Source organism: Anser brachyrhynchus (assembly GCF_964034855.1).
Source record: "Anser brachyrhynchus genome assembly, chromosome: 2".
Lineage (NCBI taxonomy): Eukaryota > Metazoa > Chordata > Aves > Anseriformes > Anatidae > Anser > Anser brachyrhynchus.
This window is the reverse complement of record NC_137695.1, coordinates 137793168-137817811: the sequence shown is the minus strand read 5'-3', so window position 1 is coordinate 137817811 and position 24644 is coordinate 137793168. Positions and strand designations below refer to the sequence as shown.

General features: G+C 43.4%; 1 protein-coding gene across 1 annotated transcript in view; it reads right to left on the bottom strand.

The window, feature by feature from the left end:
• The window catches only part of SDC2 (syndecan 2), a 58555-nt gene that overhangs the window by 2378 nt on the left and 31533 nt on the right, over nt 1-24644 (bottom strand). Inside the window, exons 2-4 of the mRNA XM_080583142.1 lie at nt 9343-9454; nt 2199-2332; nt 232-367 (exon numbers count right to left, since the gene is read on the bottom strand). Coding sequence (XP_080439268.1) covers nt 232-367; nt 2199-2332; nt 9343-9454 — 382 coding nt within the window. The remainder of the gene's footprint in view (nt 1-231; nt 368-2198; nt 2333-9342; nt 9455-24644) is intronic.

Below are 24644 nucleotides of genomic sequence, written 5' to 3'. Positions count from 1 at the left end.
GGTGTCAAATCAGTTAGCCTTTGCTAAGTAAGCCTTTGCTAATAGCCTTTGCTATTGAATAACTCCAGAAGATGCCCATCTCATTCTCATCAAATCAAACCCTGGCTACCCCCTGCGTATATGTTCAAGAATCTACCAAGAAAACACATGCTGAGTTTGTGTTATTTGCTATGGATGCCCTATATTTTCTGTTACTTTTGGTGAGGTGGACCTTGACAAACTACACCTTACCTGCCAGAACTTCTGTTCTCTGGAATAGGTTTTCTGAATGCTTTTCGGTGAACACGTCAGTGTCATCCCCTGGCTCATCACTCTTTTTCTTGGCATCCACCTCAGGCCTTTCCTCTTTATCGATTTCTTCAGGTGACTGTAGCACAGAAACAAAAACAGACCAGCCCTTACAGACAGGAACACTGCAAGTCTGCACAGTCGCTGTTGGCCGCAGGCAGCCACAAAACTTTGGTGGCCCCACTCATGTGCTTCACAGTACTGACAGTCACAGCACATGGATTGTTTTCTGACCACAGAAAGCTGTTCTAGACGCTGAAAGTGGATCTAATCGTTGTCATGATGTTGGAATGAAAAACACTATCCAGAATTTTAAAACCTCCAAAAATATATTTAGCAAACAGCTGTTAAACATTGTCTATGTTTATAGGAATTCTGGCCTCTGAATGAAATCATAAAATGGTTTGGGTTGGAAGGGACCTTAAAGCCCATCCAGTCCCACCCCCCTGCCATGGGCAGGGACACCTCCCACCAGACCAGGTTGCCCAAAGCCCCATCCAGCCTGGCCTTGAGCACCTCCAGGGATGGGGCATCCACAGCTTCTCTGGGCAGCCTGTGCCAGGGCCTCACCGCCCTCTGAGTTAAGAATTTCTTCCTAATATCTAATCTAAATCTTACCTCTTGAAGTTTGAAGCCACTCCCCCTCGTCTTATCCCTACACCCCCTGACAAAGAGTCCCTCCCCACCTTTCCTGTAGCCTCTTTTAGACACTGGAAGGCCCCTGTAAGGTCTCCCTGGAGCCTTCTCTTCTCCAGGCTGAACAACCCCAGCTCCCTCAGCCTGTCTTCATAGGAGGGGTGCTCCAGCCCCTTGGTCATCTTCATGGCCTCCTCTGGACTCACTCCAATAGGTCCATGTCCTTCTTGTGAGGGGGGCCCAGAGCTGAACGCAGGGCTCCAGGTGGGGTCTCACAAGAGCAGAGCAGAGGGGGACAATCAGCTCCCTCGCCCTGCTGGCCACGCTGCTTTTGGTGCAGCCCAGGATAAGGCTGGCTTTCTGGGCTGCAAGCACATGTTGCCAGCTCATGTTGAGCTTCTTGTCAACCACCACCCCCAGGTCCTTCTCCTCACGACTGCTTTCAATCCATCCTACGCCCAGCCTGTATTTGTGCTTGGGATTGCCCCAGCCCAGATACAGGACCTCACACTCAAAATAACAATTCTGAAATTAACACATCAGATATGTTATACTCAAAACACCTTTGAGGGTAACTTAGAAAATATTACCTATGGTGATAGAAGAAAACACTGAAATACTAAATGGAACCTGGACAGTATTCAAATCACAGTCAAACCACACAAAGTTTTCCTTTGAGATGGGAAGTTTCATGTTGAATTTTGGAATAACTCTTTGAAAGTTGTAAAACAGATAGAGCTCAGATTCAAAGGTATCATGAAAAGTTGTGTTTTGTGTATCATAATTATTTTTTTAACCTCTCTCTTCTTTCATAAGAAATCCAGCTGTTATTACACAGACTTCCTAGTAGAAATGAAATTGAGCAGCTCTATACTCCTCTAAAAGGCTGCAGTAACATTAAATCATAGAATTATAGAATTGTTCGGGTTGGAAAAGTCCTCTAAGATCATCTAGTCCAACCTCCAACCTAGTACTGACAAGTCCACCACTAAACCATGCTACTAAGTTCTACGTCTACAGGTTTCTTGAAGACCTCCAGGGATGGTGACTCAACAGCTTCCCTGGGCAGCCTGTTCCAACGTGGCACAACCCTTTCAGTAAATAAATTTCTCCTAACATCCAATATCTCCTAATATTTTATCCTAAATAAATAAAGAAGTTTGTGGTTTTTTTTTCTTTTTTTTTCAGTTGATATAAATCAAACAAAATTAACATCAAGGCATCAATGGGGTATAGCAGGACCGTTTTAAATGGTGCTGTCTTTATGCACGCACCTTTGTTTGTGCAGGCATCTTGGTCTGCATTTTCACCGTGGTGGTCTCAGCTCTAGATGCATCACTAGTTGTTGGTAACTTTGGAACTGTTCTGGATGTTGTTATCACTGTGCTATCCTCATCCTCTTCAGCACCTGGAGACAAAAGAGGTGACATTTCATTGACTTGTGAAATTCTTCCAGTCCTATTACGTTTTTATTACAACTTTGAGGGTAGGTGTGCTCGTACAGCCAACCCTTGTCAAATGGCCTAGAAAACAATGCCTGTTAATATAAAAATGTGAGTGCAACCAGTGCTCCCTGAACCATCAGGGGGACGTTTGCCCCAGCTGATCCCATTAAAGAGGAAGGGGACCATCAACTGGATTAAGCAGTAACCAGGAAATTACAATGATGCTTTTGAAACAGAAGAAACCAGTCTGAAAGGAAGGATGAAAAATGCATGAATACTTGTAACAGGGGGAGGAACCCTGCAGTGGAAGCAGCAGCCATCAGAGCTGGTGAGACCCTGTCTGAGATGGCCCTGTGGCACCTCCAGGTCTCCCATAGGGACCAGCACCCTGGGGCACAGCAGGGGTGTGTGGGCAGGCGGTTCTGCATGCCCAGACGAGGGGGGCTTGCAACGTCTTGGCCTGTGAGGGGGATGTGAGTGTGCAACCAAGTCTGAGTGCACGTGGGAGGTATTGGGATCAGTTGCAGAATGGGCTTGGAAATTTGTAGTTGCACGTTAACATTTTGCAAGTGGGTGATAGTGTGGTTATCCTTTGTGTCACTGATATTGATCCTGCAGGTATAGTTCAATGATTGCCAATTAATTACGTGTCATAAATCAGTTGATGCACTTCTTCGATTCTGGTTTGACTTAAACTATGTGAACCGGGCAGTTTTTCCCTGTGATGCACTACTTTGACAACAAAAATACCCCTCCTCTATAGCAAACCTGTTAAACCCTTAACTATAAAAACCAAGTAGCTTCTGTCTACGAAAATATTGTTACTAGTGCATGTTTCAGGCACTAGGAATTCACATATTTCTCAACTCCACATAATGCAAAAGCCTTTTTCTTTCGACATAAAGGCTAAGAGGACAAAAAATTACCTAAAGATGACCTTACATTTCATTTCCTCAACATTCAAAGCCCTGCTGGAGTATGAAGGCTCCTTTAGAATAATATAATGGACAGGTCTAATAAATATCCTTCAGTGATACTGGAAGGGAGAAGACGCAGACAATAGCCTAAATTATTGCTAGGGCTGAAAGAGGAAAAGAATAGATCTATTCTTGGACCTCTCCTTAGGAATCTCAATGTGTTCTGCTCATTACAGACGACGGTTACCCAAATAACTATTGGGTAATATGTCCAGCAAATGTCTGTAAGAGTAATATCCAACAAATAAAAATATATCAACTTACAACAGAATAGTATGACTCACTTGTTCCAAACAGACTTTTATCTTATTTTTCTAGAGAAAGGCTGAAAATCCAAGCACAAAAGCAGAAGTTTAAATTATGTACATTCAAGCTTTGAAAGAAAGGGTGTTAACAAGACAGTAACTCAGATAACTCTTGTACAGTAGGAAAGAAAACGTGAAATAATTAAAAAGGTAGTATATGAAAGCTGCCATCACAGAATCACCGGAAAACTATTCAGAAATACCAAAATTACAATGCAACCTTCAGAATAAAGACCTCACAACAAGAATCAGGTGCTTTCCTGAAATGCTACTCAAAGATCAAAAACCAACATCCTGCTGCAAAACAAAGGTGAAGAAAGGCATCCAACAGGAACATTTTTCTGTCGTTGCCTCAAGAGTTTTCTTTGAGAAATAAGAGCCCAATGGATAGTTCAGCCTGCTTTACCTTCCAAGTTCCTCCAAATTATACAAGACTTTCACAGTCAAGGAAATTAAAATTTATGATCAGATTAGAGATCTGATAAAACAGACTTTGAGAGTACAGAACTTTTTCTTTTTTTTTTTTTTCTCTATGAAATGATAAATCCCATTTAATCACAACTGTTCCTCCGAATTCTTAAATGCCACCTTTGCTTCAGGCAACAGTTCTATCTGCCAGATAAAATGGTGAGAGTTACAGGTCTGAAACTCTCTGATTACAGAGGATACAGGTCTCAGGTCTCTCAAGAACTGGGTGACTAATCTAACCTCTGGACTGGTTGCTAGACTTGCACCAAAGGGACCCAACTCCTCCTCTGTATGGCCCCAGGGAAGTCCTGACAATCCCCAAAACACTGAGGCTGCCGTCCTCTAGGCCTGACTCAGGTACTGGCTCAGACACATCCCCATAGCTCCTACGTTATAATTAGTTTTATCTAGACAGGTCTATGCTTGGCATGGAGTAAGTCTAAACAAGAGAAAGGCATTTCCTTTCCTAAGCAGACCATAACATTGTCAGAATTACCTGTAAATAGGACTGGGAGATCAAAACCGAACACAAACAGAAAACCTCTCTAATGCTCTCCACAACATAGGAGTAGAGTTTTATACAGTATCGTGTTCTCTAAAAGTGAAAAAAGCAACAATGACAAAACAGAGCAGTCCCCTTCTCCAAATCCAAGCAGAAAAGAAAAATTGTACAGAGTGTCATGAACATAACTTCATACTAGGCTGTTAAGAGGAATACTGGGAAATGGTCGGAGTATAAGAGTTCACTTCTTCCTCTTGAAAATCACTATCTCTTTAGAAGGTTTCTGGAACTAACCAGCTTGGAGACAGTGCCGGGCATTAACTGCGTTGAGATCCTCTACAAGTGTATACTGCCCCCCTGGTGACAGCACCACAAGAACCCTGCAGTAATGAAATCCATATCCATCTCTCTCAGCTCCAGGAAAGAGCTGAGAGCTCTCTACCACCTTTTATACACTGCAGCTTCTTCAGGATTCCCAACTATCTTCACTGTGGACAAAATAGCTCTAGATTGTGCTGTAGTATTGGAAATATCTAAAACAGTCCTCAGTGATGTGCCTACTACTAGCTCGTCCTCGGATAACAGGAACACAAATGCTCCTTAACCCTCTTGCTGCTTGAGAAAACTTGTCAGCAAATCAAGACTGTGCCAGCTTAAGTTACTGTATACTACAAAAAGCCGATGGTAGTTAGCACTCTTACTTGCCAAGTAGCCAGTGATTAACTCTTCCTACCTAACAATCCAAGCATTTCACACTATCTTTTGGCATCACAACTGTTTGCTGTTGCACATCTCCCTCTGGGAGTACTGCCACCATGAGCAAGCCTGGCATAAGGTGGGCACAGACAGACCCAGCATCGATTTCACACCTTCCATCTCTATCATTATCGTGACACATACCTGACTGGCACTTTTTTAGCAGGCTTATCTCACTCTGATTCACACGACAAGCCTCCAGCCCAACCCTTAATCAATACAGCATTAGACAACCAGGGATGACACTGTGACCATAATATTTGTGCCCTATCAGGGAGCTGTAGCTGAAAGAAACAGTGTGCATGCATGTCCCGTCTCTGTTAATTCTCACATGAGGAAGAAAAAAAATAAAATCCGAGACTTGAAGAAAGAATAAAAAGAGTCCTAACTAGCTACACTGAAGTGTAAGATTCTGTTTAGCACAATGAAACATGCTTTCAAACAGGATAGATCACTGTAGACCCACCACCACCCTGCCATCAGGCTCCAAAACTGCTGTCCAGCCATGGAGAAGGACTCCAGTTCTGGATTTCTTGGAGGAGCTCCAGCCCTACCACCGTAACTGGCCTCCAAGAATGGTCCCCAGCCACAATGTCAGTGTAGACCCAGTTCATCCTGAGATAACCAAAACATTCTCAACTCAGGCTGCTCTTGACCGAGAATTATTAGGGTGGGAGAAGGGGAAGCAAAAATCTGAACCAGATTCTGATATGTATTGCACAGACCAGGAATAGCTTAAGAGAAGACCCAAGAATCAGATACTTTTCCAAAGAGCTTGCAGACAAACCTAGTAGAGATGGTGCCTTTCCTGGACATAAGGGTAGTCATGGAGCTTAGCAGCTAGTGCCAGGCAAGACCAGGGCTCAGTTAAGATCTTTCATGCCATAGCTAAAAATACCAGTAGTTAATAACATTTCAAGTTGTGTATACGCAGGAAAACTTTAAAACTATTAGAGCGTGTCCAAAGGAGGACAATAAAGATGGTGAAGGGTCTAGAGGGGAAGACACATGAGGCGTGGCTGAGGTCCCTTGGTTTGTTCAGCCCAGAGCAGAGCAGGCCGAGGGGAGGCCTCATGGCGGCCTGCAGCTCCCTCACGAGGGGAGCGGAGGGGCAGGCGCTGAGCTCTGCTCCCTGGGGACAGCGACAGGACCCGAGGGAACGGCATGGAGCTGGGACAGGGGAGGGTCAGTCTGGGGGTTAGGGAAAGGTTCTGCACCCAGAGGGTGGTCGGGCACTGGGGCAGGCTCCCCAGGGAACTGGTCATGACACCAAGGCTGCTGGAGTTCAAGAGTGTTTGGACAACGCCCTCAGACACAGGGTCTGATTTTGGGGTGGTGCTGTGTGGAGCCAGGAGTTGGACTTGATCCATGGGGGTCCCTTCCAACTTGGGATACTGTACGATTCTATGATTTTGTTATTATGCTATAGATGAACACCTACACTAAAACAAGTGATGATGGAAGAGGCATCTCCTCAGATAAGGAGACTGCAAGAAGGAAACAATACTCTCATTAATTCACTGCAGACGTTGATACAGGGCCACAGGGAAGCAGGCATAGCTCCTTCAAGAACCGTTGACCAAAGGATTCAGACTGAACAGTTAGGTAAATGAAACTGAATGTACGTGAAGAATAAAAAAGCTATGAAACAAAATAACAGTGGAAAAAAAAAAAGCAGGCCACCATCACCTTTTTTGATCTCCTTAGAAAATGCCCTCAGCCAAATTTCAGTTTGAAATGTGTCATACTTACAGTGACATTTGCCTATGTTAATGCCACTTGCAAACCTGCAAGGGCATTAACAGTGGTGCTGACAATTTCTGTCTATCTCCATAGGCCTGGTGGCAGCTAGCAATTTTCATACCAAGGAAAGGAGTCAGCACATTGTCATCTTGGATCTGTTTGCTTGGAGTGGAATTACATAGCAAGAAAACCAGTCTTGCGTAGGAAGTCTCTTGCAGCTAGGAACACTACATCACTGAGTATCAAGTAGAGGAAGCCACATTCAACACCGTATGAGGAAAATTCATCGTTGGTACAACCCCAGGACACTTTCTACCTCACAAAGTGGAGATAGCAGTAAATATATCTAGACTCACTCTCATAGGTATAGGCTGTGAGGCTAAGCAGGGGAAAGGGGATGACGATTTCCTTCCCTTTTGAGATTTTTTTTTCTTAAGGATTGAACATTGCTCAGAAGAGTATTTGAACTTAGACCTATTCCTTTGTTCAAAAGGATTAGATTGTGGTACTGTCACATGTGCTTTCTGGAGGGGTATCCATATAGTCTCAGCTTATAATGAGACTTCTTCGACTTTCTTACAGGAAAGAAAGAGAGATTGCCAGAGGTCGCATGAGGTGCCAGAGCTCTCAATTTTCTTGGTGCGTTATGCACTCCATCTTCCATCCATAGCTCAAGGCTGAGCACAGGAAAGGAGAGAAGAGAAAGTAAAGGCATTACTGTTGGTGATGTCTAGAGGTACTTTCTGTCCTTCAGGATCCGCTTCTTCTACTTAGATGGGTTAAGGAAGTCTGAAGCCAGTTCTTTTGAAGTCTTTCCACTTCAAAAGAAGGGATGCATTTTGAATCTTCCATATAAGAAATTGCTAAAATGTCACAGACAGATGAAAACAAAAGAAGATAGACCCTTCTCCATAACTCTGTTCATCATCCTCAACCCATCTCCTTTCTCGAGGCTTACAAAGTCACCAGCACCTGAAGACATAACAGAATGGGATGGCAATTTTCTCAAAGATCAGAATTTTACTTAGACAGTCCTGGGAACTGTATGAAATCACTGAATTGTAAATTGTCTTCCCTCCTCCCCCCCAGATGAAATCTGAAATTTTCCCTCAAAGATGTCTGCAGCAAGGAGGTCTGATTAAGCCTCTGATCGCACTGGAGTGTAAAATTCACCTTGTGGAAGGCTTTAAAATGCTGGGTATCACTCAGGTGACAGTGGCCAATGAGCCTGAATTTGTCTGACAGCAAAATCAAACTTTTGCAGACCTCATTTTAACAAATCTTTGAACCTCCACAAGAAAGGAAAAACAAAAATCCCTCTGAAAAATCTCAGCTGCGGCTTACAACAGCAGCAAAGACAAGGTGCTACGAAAGAAGGGCTTGACCTTTAAAGATTCACAAGTACATATAAACATCGAAAGACAGATTACAAAAAGCACAACACCAAATAAACAAGTAACAAACTTGGAAAATACATGGGACCACAATAGCACAGCAAATACGAACAGCAACAAGGAAACGTCTCTTCCAGATCTACCATACAATTCTGCACCTAGCTTTTAAAAGCTGGAGTCTCCCAGCCAGTCTAGAAGACGTTCCATAAAGAGGCTTTCTAAGAGAAACAATTAATGACATTTCACTGACAGTTTTTTTGAAGAATGATGAGCTAGCTACATGCCTCTAATGAGTGTTTAAGTCTGAGAACTCAGTATGTTATGTTTATGAATTTCTTTATCCACTATATGGATGTAATTAACTCAGAGAAAACTGTCATGTGTCTGGCAGTTTCCAGATTTCTAAATTTAAAAGAACAACAACAAATAAATGGACACTATGTTTACGTGAACCTGAAAGCATATAAGAGAAAACAAGATCGCTGCTGCTATGTTTTCATACAGACTGCTAAATTAGCATTATGCCAAGGGAGAAGTAAGCTTTCTCTAATCCTTACTGCTAAACTCCAGAGAGATCTACGCAGAAACAAGGAGGGAGAACAGAGAGAAAATAACATGCAGGGGGGAGGAGCGAAATGATGCAACTAAGGAGTAAGAGCAGAAAGTTAATATTTAAAACCCAGGCCTCAGGGGTGCTCAGTGCTCTGTAAACAGAGCACTGATGATGATACTGAAAGGATATCCAGCTCATGCAGGAAAACTGCACAGCTTTTCCTTAAATAACTGTATTATTTCTTTTAAAAATCAAATTGTGACATGTTATCTTACCTGAACCTGACCCAGAAGAATAATCATCATCATCAATTGGATAGACGCCTGATGCTTCTTCAACAGAGCTGTTGTCCAGGTATAAATCCTTATCAGAGGTCAAATCTGCTCTCTGGAAAACAGATAAAAGTGAATGGTTAGAAAGATAACAGTTCTCTAGCATAACAGGCTTAATTTTCTCTCCTATTTCCAAGGTTGATGTTGGTATGCTGAACAGTTTATATTTTCAGTTTATACAACACATTTGTTGAATACGTTAACGAAGTTTGTAAAAATCATAGCATAAAAAAGATCCAAGGCTACACAAAGAAAACTAAGAAACTACCCAATCTGTGGGAAGCAAGTCTCCTTCAGATCACACTTCATCTCATTAAATGCACGAATGAATAAACAGGATTTGCAATACACTCTGAAGCACTTCTGTAAAAAGAAAGAAGCAAATCCCAGGACTGAAACCCTCTGTCAAGACCTCAAGTATACAAATCTAAGGGCTGTCATCTGAAGTCAGTCATTTGATCTCAAATGGGAAGCAATAAGAGCGCGTATCAGGAAACATCTTCGATGTACATCGAGCCAAACCTCGCTAAACTCTTTACAAGTTAGAATGAACAACAGGGCCTACAAAATACAAATATTTAAAAGACAAGATTAAGGATTATGACATTTCCAGATGGATCGATAGCACATCTACCAAATTCTGGTTAGGCGACCTACCTCAATTTCTAAATTGAGGCATCTCTCCTAAAATTTAGCTTTAGCTTCAACAGGCTATAAAAATTGGCTTCTTGTGACTTCCACCACAAGTCTACAAGTTATTTCCCCACAAAAGACAGATTCTGCTGTAATGAGCCACCAATAGAACAAGGTGTCAATAATCACTTTAGACTGACAATTCAGGCTTTGAAAGATTAGAAATTGTCTTCCTCCATAGCAGCTTGTGATTCCTCAGAGCATAAACTACCCTATGGCAGCTACGTGGTTTTGATTACCAAGAATGTACCTGCCTCTATGACTGCTAGTAATTTCACCATCATTTTTTGTGAACGTGTTTGCCACAACTTGTTGAAAAAAGGAGAAGTATAGCAGTTGCCAATGGAGTATTTTCAGGAAGCACTTCTGTGCTGTGCGGGTGACGGAGCCCTGGCACAGGCTGCCCAGAGGCTGTGGGGTCTCCTCCTTGGAGCCCTTCAGAAGCCGCCTGGACGTGGTGCTGGGCACCCTGCTCTGGGTGTCCCTGCTTGGGCACGGGTGGCACCGGGTGGCTCCAGAGGGCCCTGCTGGCCTCAGCCACCCTGGGATTCTGTGAGTTATAAGGCAAAGTGCAATATTACGCCAACATGCATCTCACATAATCACCCAAAACTCCATTCTGAGTCCCAAGAGTTTCCAACTGTGATTGCTTTTTACTGCATGGCATTGATTGGCCATTTTATTCAACAAAATATTCACTACAGCTTTCCTAAAGAGGTACCAAACCGTGAAAGGTGTAACTCATGTATAAGACGACCCAAATCTGAGTTTCCAAGGTAATTTTTCCCCTTCAGGTGAAAAAAATAAGAGTATTTCAGAGTGACAGACCTTTCCACTGTCAGTACCTAAGGCTCTTCTAACAGCTCTGAACTAAAACAGTATTACCCTTTTTTTCTTCTAAAGAGGAGAAAAATAAAATGGTGCTTGGTCAAAGCCTGCTCTTGGTACTGCACCTTTTACCTGTGGGATATGGTGTGGGGTGACGGATGGACGGACGGACACACGGCGACTGTTTTTAAGATAGGTTTACAAAAGGCCTGCTCTCAGCTGCTGCTTCTAGTTCACACGGTCTGCCTACAGCTGGCTGCAGTCCAAAGCAGAAATTCAAGACGATGTCTGGTCACCATCAAGTGACTTAATTCCTTTAAAAGATGTCTCCAAAGGAAGCCTTCAAGTGCCTCGGTAGGTGCAAAGGTGGTATTGTAATTAAGACTCAGCTGAGACCGCTTCCGTATAGGAAAACAACTCCCCGGTGCAGGACAAATATCCTGCTATTGATCGGACTGCGACAATGGAACAAGCCACCTAACCCCGTTTTACTCTCAGCCACCATCCCAGTAAGAACAGCCCACTCCTCAACATCAGGCAGGAAAAAACAAAACATTATTAAAAGGAAATGCAGGTGGCTGGCAATGAGCACAGAAAAGACACACGGTATTCAAAAGGTATCAAGGATAATAAATATTACCAACTCCAAGCTGAGAAAAAAAAATATGATCTACCTGTAGAAATTTCGTAACAATGGAAATTGCCAATAGAATTTGGCAACGGCTGAGAAGCCGCCTGGGCTTCATTTGCAAATGCTAATGAATGAAAATAGGTCTGCGTGAGAACAGAGGCATCCCAAATCCGTGCCCGGAATTTTTACTATTGAATAAAAATACAAACTTTAACAATCAACTTATTCCCCAGGCCATTTCCCAATTCTGTCTGTATCAGAAGCAAACTTAGCAGAATTGAACAAACAACAATAAAAAAAGAGAAAAAAACAAATCAAACAACAACAACAAGCAGATACCCCTCCTCCAAAACAAACAACCCTGTTTTGTTGCTCTTCCCAGCCTCACAGGAGTCGGCGAAGACTGAAAAGACCCCGGACAAGTTATTCCAAAGGCCCGGTTTCTGAAAGACAGCTGAGCAGCTAACCCAACCCAGCCCAAGCTCTGAGTGCCCTAGTCAGCCAGGCTCCCTACCATCATATTCACTCCATTTCTTTCAATGAATTATGGCTTTTTGGCTGCCAAAAGCTTTCATTTCTAGCTATGCCGAGACGTTCGTAAGCTTTAAATCAGCTGAAAACAGAGGAACAGAAATGGAAGAAACGCCTGGGTAGTTTTCAGCAGTAATTTTAGCATCCATTGTCTTTTATTCTGGGGATGCAAAGGACATACAATGTGAAAAATTATTGAATATCTTGTGTTGTGGGTGGCACGACTCCATCAGAATGAGAAAGCTGTTCCCCACAGACTCTTATAGATCTAGTACACTGTTTACTATATGGAGAAATAAATGTCAGAGTGAACCCCAAGTGCACCCAGATTAGACCTCAAGCTCCATCTGAGGAAGACGCTTTGCAGCTTCTCTGGACAGAAAGTCCCTTGTTTCAGCCCATTTCCATTACGAACGGTCTCTCCTGTGGAACCTGGGCAGGACACAAGCCCCCTCTCAAAGCAGAAGGGCAAAGAAGCCAACCCTGGCTTAAAAATCCCTGGGCATTGGCACGGACAAATGCACTGCACTGTCCCCATGTAGTCTCTCTGCAAGCTGGCTACCAGAGTTAGGATGGGAGCATCCCCTCTACACCCTCAGCTTGTGTCTCCTTTCCCAGTTGCTCAGCAGCACACAACTCCTTTAGTCCGCTTGGAACAGAAATTGTCTTAAGAAATAATAAGAAAAAAAAACAGAGTTAACATTTTTGCACAGACATTAAAAATAATTCCGTGGATATTAAGCTTAGAAAAATGAGAGCCAGTTAATAGAAATAAAAGAATACATCGCGGTGCTTAAGTGAATATCAAGCACTGAAGCTAAGCTTCACAATTTTATGCCACATAAAATAAATTTGATTTAATATTTGCTCGACAAATGTTTTCTCGCTTGTCAGCTGGGAATCCATGGGGGCCCGTGGACCAATTCCAGGGTGTCCACAAAAGATAAGTTGGAAAAATGAGCCTATTGTCAGCACGCTTGCACAGAGAAAGGTCTGTAGTAGCACTTCAATGCATTTAGGAGAAAAATAACTTTGCAAATTCTAACTCCATGAATCTTCTGTAGGTTACTCCGAAGGCCAAATATTTAAGGGGCAATTTCCCATGGCTAACAATTGAATTGATGGCCCTCGTGTCACTTTTATGTAACAGCATTATTTTCAGTTCTATTAAAACGGCAGGAACACCAGGCAGGGATGTCTCTGTTATCAGTCCTTTAATCTGGCCCTGAAGCCACAAAAACTGCTCATTACCTCTTGACAGAGATTGCATTCTCGTCCATCATTGTTATCCCACTTACTTTTTTATTCCAAGAATATAATGCTGCAAAATCCTGTGACCTGAATACTTCACATACTACATGCCAACGATCACTGATTCCTGTCTGGTTATTGACTATACTGGCATAAATCTAAATTTCATGGATGTAGTGCAGATTAGCACCCATCAAGTACTAGATAGAAGATACTCCCATACCAGTTATATGCTGAATTTGAAATCTCAAAGTCTTTATTTTAGTAAAGCTTAAATTTGAAATGATTTTTAGGTTAATAGATTCAGGATCATCCAGGACATCCTAAAAATAAAAAACAACAACAAAAAAAAACCCACCTCTCATTCTGGCACAAAATGAGAGGAAACAAAAAAAAACCCTCTGATTCAACTTCTTATGAAAGGCATAAATCATTAATCAAAATTGTGATGGCAAAAATTAAAAACAATCCTCAGACAGCAGTAGGGCTGGAAACGGATGGCACACATTTATTTATGTACTAAAAAAAAAAAAGTAAAGATTGCCCTGTACTAGCCATTCCCTTTTGCATGCCTGTTGTTACAGTCAGTCCCCCCATTATGGGGGGATGATTTAGGAGCAAGACATTAAAGACATGTATGCCATAAGGATGAAGCCAAGAAAGCTGGTGTGAGGAGCATTGGAGAAGAAAGAGGAGGAAGTCATGTCTACCACGCATGTTGTGGCTGTTTGAAACAGCAATGAGTAACTGACATATGGAAGGAAACATTTTATTACTTACAGATGCACTCAAATTTCTCTCTCTCCCTTTTTTGGTATATCTATGGGATAGAGAATTTGAGGTTTGCAGCAAGGTTATTAATGGTACACTGCCTCCGTTTTTCCCCAGATGGAAATCTTTTAGATGTAACCCGTTTAGTATGCACAGAACCAGACTAATATTTTAAAAGTGATGTTATATCACAAATCTCTAAGCCAGAAGGCTCTAAAAATTTGCAAGCATTACAGCTGTTGATTAGTCAGAAATCTTGTATGTAAGGAGGAGAAAGGAAAACACATTTTCCTCTTCTATTAACAGATTGTGCTGTTCAATTAGCGCAGGTATAAAAGTATGTTCAGCTGGTGATTCTGAATTCATCAAAGTGAGTTATTGTCCATATATACTACCTTTTCGGAAAGCTAAATACGTGCATAAATTCATCTAAAGCCTGAGGGCCACTGCAGAGACTCCCACAGAAGTCTGGAGAAAAGGCTGTTGTGTGAAGGAGAAACTGTACTTCCTTATAGGCTTCCTGCAAAAGGACTATGATCTGTGCCCTCACAGGAGTTGGTCCTAACATACCTCAGCCACAGCACTGCTGATCCCAAAGCCAGCAGGCATCTTGCTAACGCTGCTCACTGTTTGTCTTCCCTCATTACACCAGGAATGCTGGTGAGAACGTCCCCTAAAGAGTTTGTTAACTTGGTCCAGGAATAAAAGTCATGATTGCCCAGAGAAGCTGTGGATGCCCCATCCCTGGAGGCTCAAGGCTCAAGGCCAGGCTGGATGGGGCTTTGGGCAACCTGGGCTGGTGGGAGGTGTCCCTGCCCATGGCAGAGGGGTGGGACTGGGTGGGCTTTAATGTCCCTTCCAACCCAAACCATTCTGTGATTCTATTTGAAACAAGAAACTACTTTTTCCCAGAGAAACGTGCTACCCAGAGGGCATGCTCCTCCTACCATTTCCCATCATGTTGCTTTTCCCAGGGACGAGCTGCTGACGGCTCCGACAGTGCTCACCCCCCTCCTTCAGCCTGAGCACCCCGCGTGGCCTGCCTGCACCCTGCTACCAACACAAGATTTTGAGGGAGGTTTGTACATTATGAGGTTGGACTCTCCAGGAATATTTTCCACCAAATGTCTTATTACGGATGCCTTTCTTTCCATTCAATGATATGTCCTACAGCTGGGCACAGAAGAAAGGGGAAGGAAAGAAGTACTACTATCAAGGTAGTCCTTACTATTTCCTTTCAAGGTTGTGGTGGCCACTTTTAAGCACTCACAGGCCAAATTCTTCTCAACAAAAACCAACTGTAATGGGACCTTAGGCAGAAACAGTGGTGATGTGGGTTACAAGGGTGGACTGCTATGGGATTTTAAAAAAAAAAAAACGGATGCTAATAAATAGCAGTGTAATTTATGCACAGCGCTCTGAGGGGTCCCCATTTTCTTCCTTGGAGACACCATGCTGCCTGCACAAGGGTGATGTTAGCAGGGTGGGTATTGGCCCCAGGAAAGCTGCCCTACACAACAGTTAGGGCAATTGCAATCATAGCAGAAGCCTTCTTTCCATAACAGGCATCGGACTGAATTTTGCTAGTTTCAGAGCCAGCGTTTCGTAGGGACACGACCATCTGCTTTGCTCATTTCCCCTGAATCATTTCTGACACAGTAGCCATCTCCCAGCTCTACCTCGGCACTGCACGAAACCCCGTAAGCGCTCCCCAGGGCCGCAGACTTTCAGTGCCAGTCCTGCTCGTCCGCAGAGGCGATGCGAAAACCAGCCTCGCGCCGGGAACTGCCTGTACCGCCATGCTCCGGCCCCCTGCCTCCCCCACCGTCGTTTTTGGCCAAGGAAACAACACGGTTGGATTTCAGCGACTCATTCCGGTACAGCTGATTTCCAAAAGGGGTTTTTAAAAGCATAGAGGACGTTCGCTACCCTTCCTCAGGTAAGGGTAAAACAGCACGTCGGCTTTGTACGAGTGTCCCTACTAAACCCAGCACCATCAGCAGCCCGGCCTGGTGTGGCGCCGGCACCACACGCCAGAAAGATTATTCACGCTGCTTGGGCCTCGTGTAGAACTTCCTGATGCTGCACAAAACCATAGCTCCGGGCTTCAAACCTCCCCTGACGGATGAAGAAAGCGTCTGACCGTTTGTGGTGGCTGAGGAAAAGCGTCGAGCCCAAAATAAACACGAGTAGTGAAAAGCACCTCGCTACCGCGAGCGCTCAGCAGCGGGAGTCTACCCAACGAGCTGATTTACAGAGATTGCCTGATGTCGGAGCCAAGAGTCAAAATATGTGTGCTTTTAAGATGCACACAGTCTGTTACGCCAGGCTAATTACCAAAACAGAGGCGTATTTGACAGTGACAGAATTAATAAAAACAACTTTCACTGGTGTCAGGCATTTCGGCAGCCTCGTAGCTTGTGCTGCAGAAGACAACACCACAGCCACGGTGCTCACGGGGAAATACCTGAAGGCAAAGAGCACCCCAGGGTGAGGAGACACGAACAAGCCACCACCATCCCAGCCACCCTTTGCTGATGGCCACGTACCAAAGCAACGTTGCAGTCGATAGATTGCGGTTCACACTCTAACAAAGTCACAGAAACTTGTGTGTCTGTTTTCTAACAATCATCTGCGCCTCCAGAAATATTCCCAAATGTGCAATTGCATGCCGTATGGTACATTATGTGACAACAGAACTTAAAATGATAACAGAACTTGTTCAAGCTTAATTGGAATTGGTTTTCTTCCCATTAGAAAGGCTCACAGATCTCTATAGCGAGTCTTTGGCCTGCTTACAGTTTTGGAGCTGAGGCTTGTCCTGCCTGGAGGAGAAAGATAAATGTCCTCTAACGTTCTGGCCTGTTTGAGGTAAATTCCAATGGAAAAAGCTTCTATCTTTCCACTTCTTCTCACAGCATCTGACTTCCAGCTGTGCATCATTTATCCACTAGGTCAAACTTCTCTGTTAACCCAATTCCTCGTCCAGGAACTGTGCTGCCCAGGGTGGGACGGAGATCACTGTACAAAGATGCAGGAGGAAGGCATGCACTGCAGCAGGAAGGGACAGAGCTTTCATTTTTACCATGAGTACCAATCTGGGACAAAGAACAGAACAAAGAACTTGCTCCATGCACTCCAGCTGCAACAGATATTTAGGAGGTGAGTAACAGAGATCACTCCAGTTATCCAACAGCCCTCCTAGGCTATTCAACCAGGCTTTAGCCCACTTGAAGATGTATTAAAGGACCACTGTGCAAGACCAGAGGTGGGTCTGCCCCTACAAGAGATGCCTTCATTACCCACCCTGCAGAAGATACCTAGCTCTTTATTTGGTTATATAGAATCTCCTGAAACAACAAAGCTCTGCTTCCCTGTGCCTCTGCCATTGCTATACCCCAGTCAAGAGCAGCTCCTCACTAGGGCAGTCTTCTCAGCTGTCCCATAGCCTTAACCCACAACTCGGCAAGTGAAAGTTACCTAGATTACAGATATGCTGAAAATGCTGAAACTGATGCGTTTTATTTTTTTTCTACAGCACTCAAAACTTCCTGCTGTTCTAGGCCCCAGAGGGGAACAGGAGCTGTGTGGTGAGACCCCCTCCACAGAGGCTACAGGTTAGGACCAAGGAACCCTCCTAATCCAACTGCCATATAGATCTACTCCAACCATTACTTAGGAATGATGGAGCATAAGGCAAATCTGATATAAACAAACAAAACTACAAACAAACAGTGCTGCTGTGCTGTTTACATGAAGCCCCTGATTTTATATGATTTCGGCATTCCCTGATTCTACCCCAGCAGGCCATTCTCTCCGTGAAACCGAGAACCGAACACTGCAGCTTAGTTGTCTCCTTTACCTTGAAAACCTCAAGACTGCTTAACAGTCAGGGTAGAGTATGAAGCAATTCTAGCTTCCCACGTAAAAGTGAAAGTTTAATGCCAAAGTTTCTCTGGGAATCCCAAAATTAAAAGATTCAAAGCTCTTCATGCCAAGCCATCAATCAGTACAAAGAACAGTTTATTCTTCAACTCTGCCTTTGACGTAGGCACAGTATAACAGGGAAACTATTTTAGGTGGGCTACAGCTGAATCAGCTTCCAAAGTGCTACTCCAGACTGAAACATGAAAGGGCAATGTGCAGGCGAACCGGCATCAGCAGCTAGCAGCCAGCAATGTGCATCACAGATTGATTTATCTCAATTAGCATAGCAATTTTCTGCACGTTTCCCAAAAAGCACTGATCAGTTTCACCAAAAATAGGATCAAAAACACCATGCAAATCATTGTCATGGCTCAAAACGCTAATCAGTTTCTTCAGGACACATCAGCCCGTGTGCAGACAGGTTAAATTTAAGGCACAGCCGTGACCAAGAAGCTAAATGTGTTCCTTTGAAAGCGCTGAATGAAGAGGTTAGGGTATCTTCGAATTGCTCGTCACCAGCCTGACCCTAATGGGAGATGCAGGTAACTTTTGCAATCCAGGTCCTAACTACCCGTACCTGCCCCGGTCAGTGCTTTTGATGTGCGTTGGCTTTTCCATCCACACCTCCCCTCTCCTTTTATGCTTTACCGATCCTTTTTCCTAATCAATCAGAGGAACGAACACATATTTTCCTCCCTCCTCTCGAGAATGTGGATGAATGATTAAAGCTGCCAGGGCAACCTCCCTGGCATGCATGCCAATAACTTCCCACCTAATAGCCTTTCCTCTGCCTCACTGCCCCGGCCCACTGGTGATTACTGCAATCCCTTGAAGTGGTCAAATTGCAGGGCAGCCCCCATGGAAACCTATTTGGAACTGTTCAAGCTCATACCAAAGAATGATGTTTTTAATACAGATTGTTCTTTTTCGAGCCCTACAAAAGCAGCTGTAATCAATCGTAGTGGGAGCACTGCAAACCTCCACCAGTTTCAAAAGCCCCATATCGATTCCTTTCCAGTCCGCGGATTTCAACAAAATAACCCCATGTGAGGAGTCCACAATCAACTAACATGAAATCGTTTAAATTAAGATATTTTTGCCACTAGTAGCAGCAATTTGCAATAAGCTATCTCAATCAATTAAATTCCTTTAGAACGAACAGGCAGATTGCATATAAAACAAATACATTATTCAAGTTACACTGAACGCCAATTAAATATTACCAGTAAAGATTATGCATTGCACCTGAAGCTTGTCAAAGGTGATAAGGAATCAGGCTTCACAGTTTAAAGACTGATTATTTGCACTTCTTGAATACAGCACAGTGAGCAAGCATAACCTGTTATTCAATAGACAATTAGTCGCTGAACAACAAGGTCCACAGACCTCAGCAGGCACTTCTGTTTGCCAGATATAGCCAGCAGACTCTGGTGACGTTCCACCAAAGCTCTCTGCAGGTGAAAAACAGCCACTGGAAGATCTGATATCTGTTTGATCTTTCTAAAATTGTGTGCTATTGTAGCAATTGCCTGAAGGAACTTCCCCCTTCCAGCAAACATGTGCAACGCGTTTCAGAAGATGGTCATAAACTGCTCTAAACTAAGAGAAAGCCTGGACCCTCTAGAACAGAGATGGATGCTGGTGGTAACACATCAATATCCCGGGCTCACTAGGCTCTTACTTAAGGAAAGTAAAGCTCCAGCAAGCTTTAAGAATGCTTAGATGAAATGCTATACTCTCAGTTTTGTTTCAACAGGATATACAGGCTCTGCCCTCAACATGAGAGAAAAGAATCCCCTTTTAAATAAATATCTTAAAAAAAAAACAAACCACAAATCAGCGTCTTTTATATTACTCTGAGTGCTGACAAACAGTGAAGATTTTCCACCGAAAAATGGTACCTAATGATATAAAATGCAAATTGAACTGCAGTTTAATGTGAACTTCGTGTAAACCAGCAGAACACACTGCATGTGCTGTCTTCTTCATTGGGTCCACGGAAATGATTGCTTCTGCATGTGTTCAGGTAACTATTTCCACCGGGTCAGGTGGTGGCTGGAAGTGCAGAGCTGCGGGATCAGTTTGTCCTCTGGCAGAACTGATAAATCCAAAAGTGGGTTAAGTTAGGTCAGGAGAAGCCAAGCAGACAAATGGTATCACTGCTGCTTTCTGCTTCTCGGACAGAAACAGCAAGCAGAAAACACGAGGAGACCAGGTTCATCCTCGTGAGATACCACTTTGTATCCCAGATCCCCAAACCGTAAGACAACAAACAACTTTATTGTGTTTCCAGGTGCCAACCAGTCTAACACCCACTCATCTTACTGGTCTACAAGATTAAGTTGTTGGATTCGGCGCTCTGATCCCGTCTTACTTCACTGAATTTCTGCTACAAAGGCTCGGTGTTCATATTCCCTTTGATGTGTACAAAGATAAGAGACGAATTTACTTCAGATGGGATAAAACATCACTCTAATAACTTCTATAAAAGTGGTTGAGTGAAATCAGAGATATGGCAGCTTGCACAGGCGGCACGGCATCAGGAGCAGTCTTCTGTCTGGTATGCTGCCCTTCAGGCACGGCTCCCCTGCTTCCACCAGGGAGAAGAAAAGGCTGGGGCACCCCGGCAAGCCCGCCCGACTCCCCAGCCTGGGACAACAGACGGGGTGGGCTCCCTGCCTGCAGCCCCAGCCAACTTCCCAGCCAGGCGGTCGGGGAGAGGAAGAGAAAATGAATCAGGTAGTCTACTGTGAATATATAGGAATTGCTCAAATTAAAAGTTTCAGCTGGAATTCCACAAAAGGGCCACCCCTTCGGTGAGTTATAATTTTTCATTTTAAAGCACAGGCAAGAAAGCTGCTGCTTTACCTGGAGGACCACGGAAATGATAACAAAGTTCCTCCCAGTTATCATGACTGCCTACCTTCAATGAAAAATGGCTAAATTAAGCTTTCTTCGTATTGATTACCTTCAGACGGTGCTGTACAAATAATCCTATATACAACTAGAAAAAAAAGAATATATTCCCTTCCACAACGAAGGGAAATTTGCTCCCCTTGATTTAAAGGAAAGTAAGCCAGGTAAGTTGTCTGACAGCATTTTTGACAGTCATAGACCTGACTGAAGAGTAAAACACAACAAAGACTCTTAATTATATTTAATATTTGTCAACAAAGCACTAAACAACTCTTTCTTTCTCCTAGCATTTATACTTTAGATCAGAGATCTGCTGAAGGGAACAAGGATTTCACTATTTCTACAGCCAAACCCTGACCCTTCATAAAGATGTCCCAACACCATTGATACGAGGTTAGCAGCACTCTGCAATCTCTACTGCCTGATCAACAGCCTAAAGCTTTTAAAAATCCATATGCCTACAAAACCTCCTGGAGCTGCTGCACATTGAGGATTTCACAGCATTATTGACCTGGGCAGCCTCTTTATCCTCTGTAAGTTATTTTAAGCAACTTTCTGCCAGCAAGCAAGTCTCTTTGTTAGGCTTTGCCTGTATTATTGCTAAAGCCCTGCTTACAATACAGCACAAAACGGGGAGGTACTGAGCAGAAACCAGAAAAGGGTCTGTCAAGTTCCATTTTAATTTTTATTTTTCCTTATTTTCATGATACACTTCTAATATCCGACAGATCACTGCACTGCTGCCAGGAGTCTGGCTAACCACTTAAGCTGCCTCCTGTGAGGGGGCAACATGAACGCACAGCAGAAGAAACAGACCAAATCCACATCTTTTCTAGAGCATGCAATTTAATTTGTACACTTTTTTTTTTTTAGTATCTGTTGTAGAGAAACAGAAGCTAGAAAATGTATTTACCTACTCAGTAAGAAAACACAGCACCTGGCTTGGGAGGTGAGCAAGTGAAGAGGAAAAAGAAAGGTAAATTTCTCATGCTTCGAACTCAAAAAAAAACAAACAATAAGCATTATTCTTAAATCCCTTGTCAGATAAAGGTCGCCAGTTTGAGGACCGTATTTCTGTGGCACGGTAGGAAAAGCAAACCTCAACCCTCCACACACCAGCACACATCAATAAGCAATCTCAGTCTTCTGCAGGCTCGAGCCTGGCGGTATCAACCGAGAAGCCAAGTGCCAGCACAGCAGTCTTCCCTGAATTATAACCGATGGATGGGCACAGGCGAGCAGCCTATTCTCCTCATTGGGCATGCCTTGAGAGCTTCCCTCTCTCTCCTCCCCTCCCAAATTATAAGGGCACATCCATGCTTCCTCTACCTTCCTACTCAACAGAAATACTTATATGGCGAGCAACTCTGGGCTTGGGGTCGAGTCAACGCTCTTCCCATGGGTCTGCCCGCCAAGGTCACATCCCACAGCTGAGACCGCTGAGCTGAAACGTGCGCCTGCTGCCCCGGAGCTGCGCTCTGTGCATTGCTGCGTCAGCAGGGCCCTTGGGTTTCCTATCAACAGCACTTCGCCGCGTGGAATAGTCATGTAAATCGTGACGGCTGAGGAGAACTTTCAGCTCTTCGACAGCAATATCCTCCAGCAAATGCAAAAGCAGGGAAAAGGCTGCAACAAGGACGGTTTTAGCTGCCATGGCTGTTTGCCTACGAGTCCGCATGCTATCTACAAAAGCTCTTCCTTTCACTTCTAAGTTTCAAAACTTGAAAGCTGGTGTGGCCAGAGGCCCTGCGTGTCATCAGAACTGGCATTCCCATGTTAAATCTGTACCTTGCTGAGCAAATGGAAAGAAGAAATGTTTTTTTAAGTCTCCGGTTCAGTAAAGTTTGCGAGTACCAGGAGAACACCTTTTAACTAATGTTTTATGGAAGCAACTAATTCAGCGCTGGCATCTTTATTTTCCTTAACGTAGCTAGGCATTGGCAAAAATAATGAACATAATGGGTAAGTAACCTGCCAACCTTGAGTTACTGTAGATATAGCACAAATGTATTCTTATTATCAGCACCTTCTTTTCTTTCCAACAGTTCTGCTTCAGAAATGCAGCACATAATCTGCTCTATGTAGCTGTCAATCAAACAAACACGTTCTTTTAAGGATTCATTGTAGATACGTCCAAAGCAATTGTACTTTACAAGGCTATCCCCAGATTAATAACAGAAGTTTAATTCAAAACACTGCTTTTCCTCTGCAAACAATAAAAAAGGTTGCTACACTGACGGAATTAGAAAGCTTCTTAGTTCCTGTTTTTGTTTGCTTCAGTAAAAAGGGTCACTCGGCACTCTGAAATGGAAAAAAACAAAAAGGGGTTTCATCAGCCTAAGCAGCAAGGATGTTGGCTGCTTAATAGACCTGACCTCACACAAACCTGTTCACTTCCCTGAGTTCTGGAAGCTTAAAAACAAATCTGAGGACAAACAGGGGAAGGGTAAAGACCCTGCTTAGTTAGACAGACCATACGGCAAAACTTGCACATCTGCCACGGCAAGACCACAAGTTTTGCGCTGCCACAACACTAGTAGTACACTTGCATCTGTGTATCTAAGAAAACAGAATAGTCAAGGACTGCTTTATATGAGAGCAATACAATGCTACATTTTTAACATATACATCTACACGGAGAGACAGAAGAATGCACCTGTAACGTGGTCGTATTGTAAATTGTAGAGAGATTTTTTTCTCTTACAATAATAGTTTAACTTCATTTCAGTTTAGACATTTGGACTTCAATCAAGAGTAAACCTCTCCGTACAGGGCAGAGCATGAAGTGTGTAAATCAGGTTTTCTGATAACCAGACATCAGCAAATTAGATTAGGAACTCGTTGATAAATACAATTCTGCAAATAATATAAATGGAGACAGCTTTATATGATACATTGGGGAAGAAAATTGTGAGGAGGCAATTGCAACATGTTACATCATGGCAAGCAGCACTTGTTCACGCACTTTGGACAGACAGAAGAGATTAGAAAGGTACTTTCATATGCCATTTTCAAGGACAGTAATTGAATGAGGACAGAAGATGACCAGGAACCACTTGAGAACTGAGAAGCTGAAGAGCATTTCTGCTGGAAACTCTATTCATGTTTGTCACTGATGTTGTTTCTTAAAAGTCACTCAGAAGTTCATCTGACTTCCTAATGACACAATAAACAACATCATTAGGCAGAAGAACGGAACAGCTACCGGCATTTTGATAAAGTGGAGTCATCAGCTCACTCCATTTCTTTAAAAAATGAGTCCATACTGGACTCATCCCACAAAAAAATGAATAATATCATCCTGTGAAACACATAGCTACGCTTCCCTTATGGAGAAATTGGCTTATCAAGCTGCACTGACACCCCAAGAATTTGCTGTGCTGAAACTGTTCATTTCCCAGACTGACAGAGCACTGTCCCTTCTGGAGAATAAAGGCCCTCGTTCAACTCCTGGCAGAGATTTCCCTTCCTCCATTAATTACGTGCACACACATACACTCATGCTGCAATCCCCACGGGAAACGTGTGATGGTCTCAAAGAGCAGATTACTGGCTTATGGCTCAAATACAGCAGGTTATGCAACCAAAAGGCTTAACAAGCCTCTATTCCGCTCTTGTAAAATTAGTTTGAAGGGGAAAAAATGAACAGTTATGGGGAGGAACACCAAAAAGTGACATAAACCCAAGAAAATAGCGC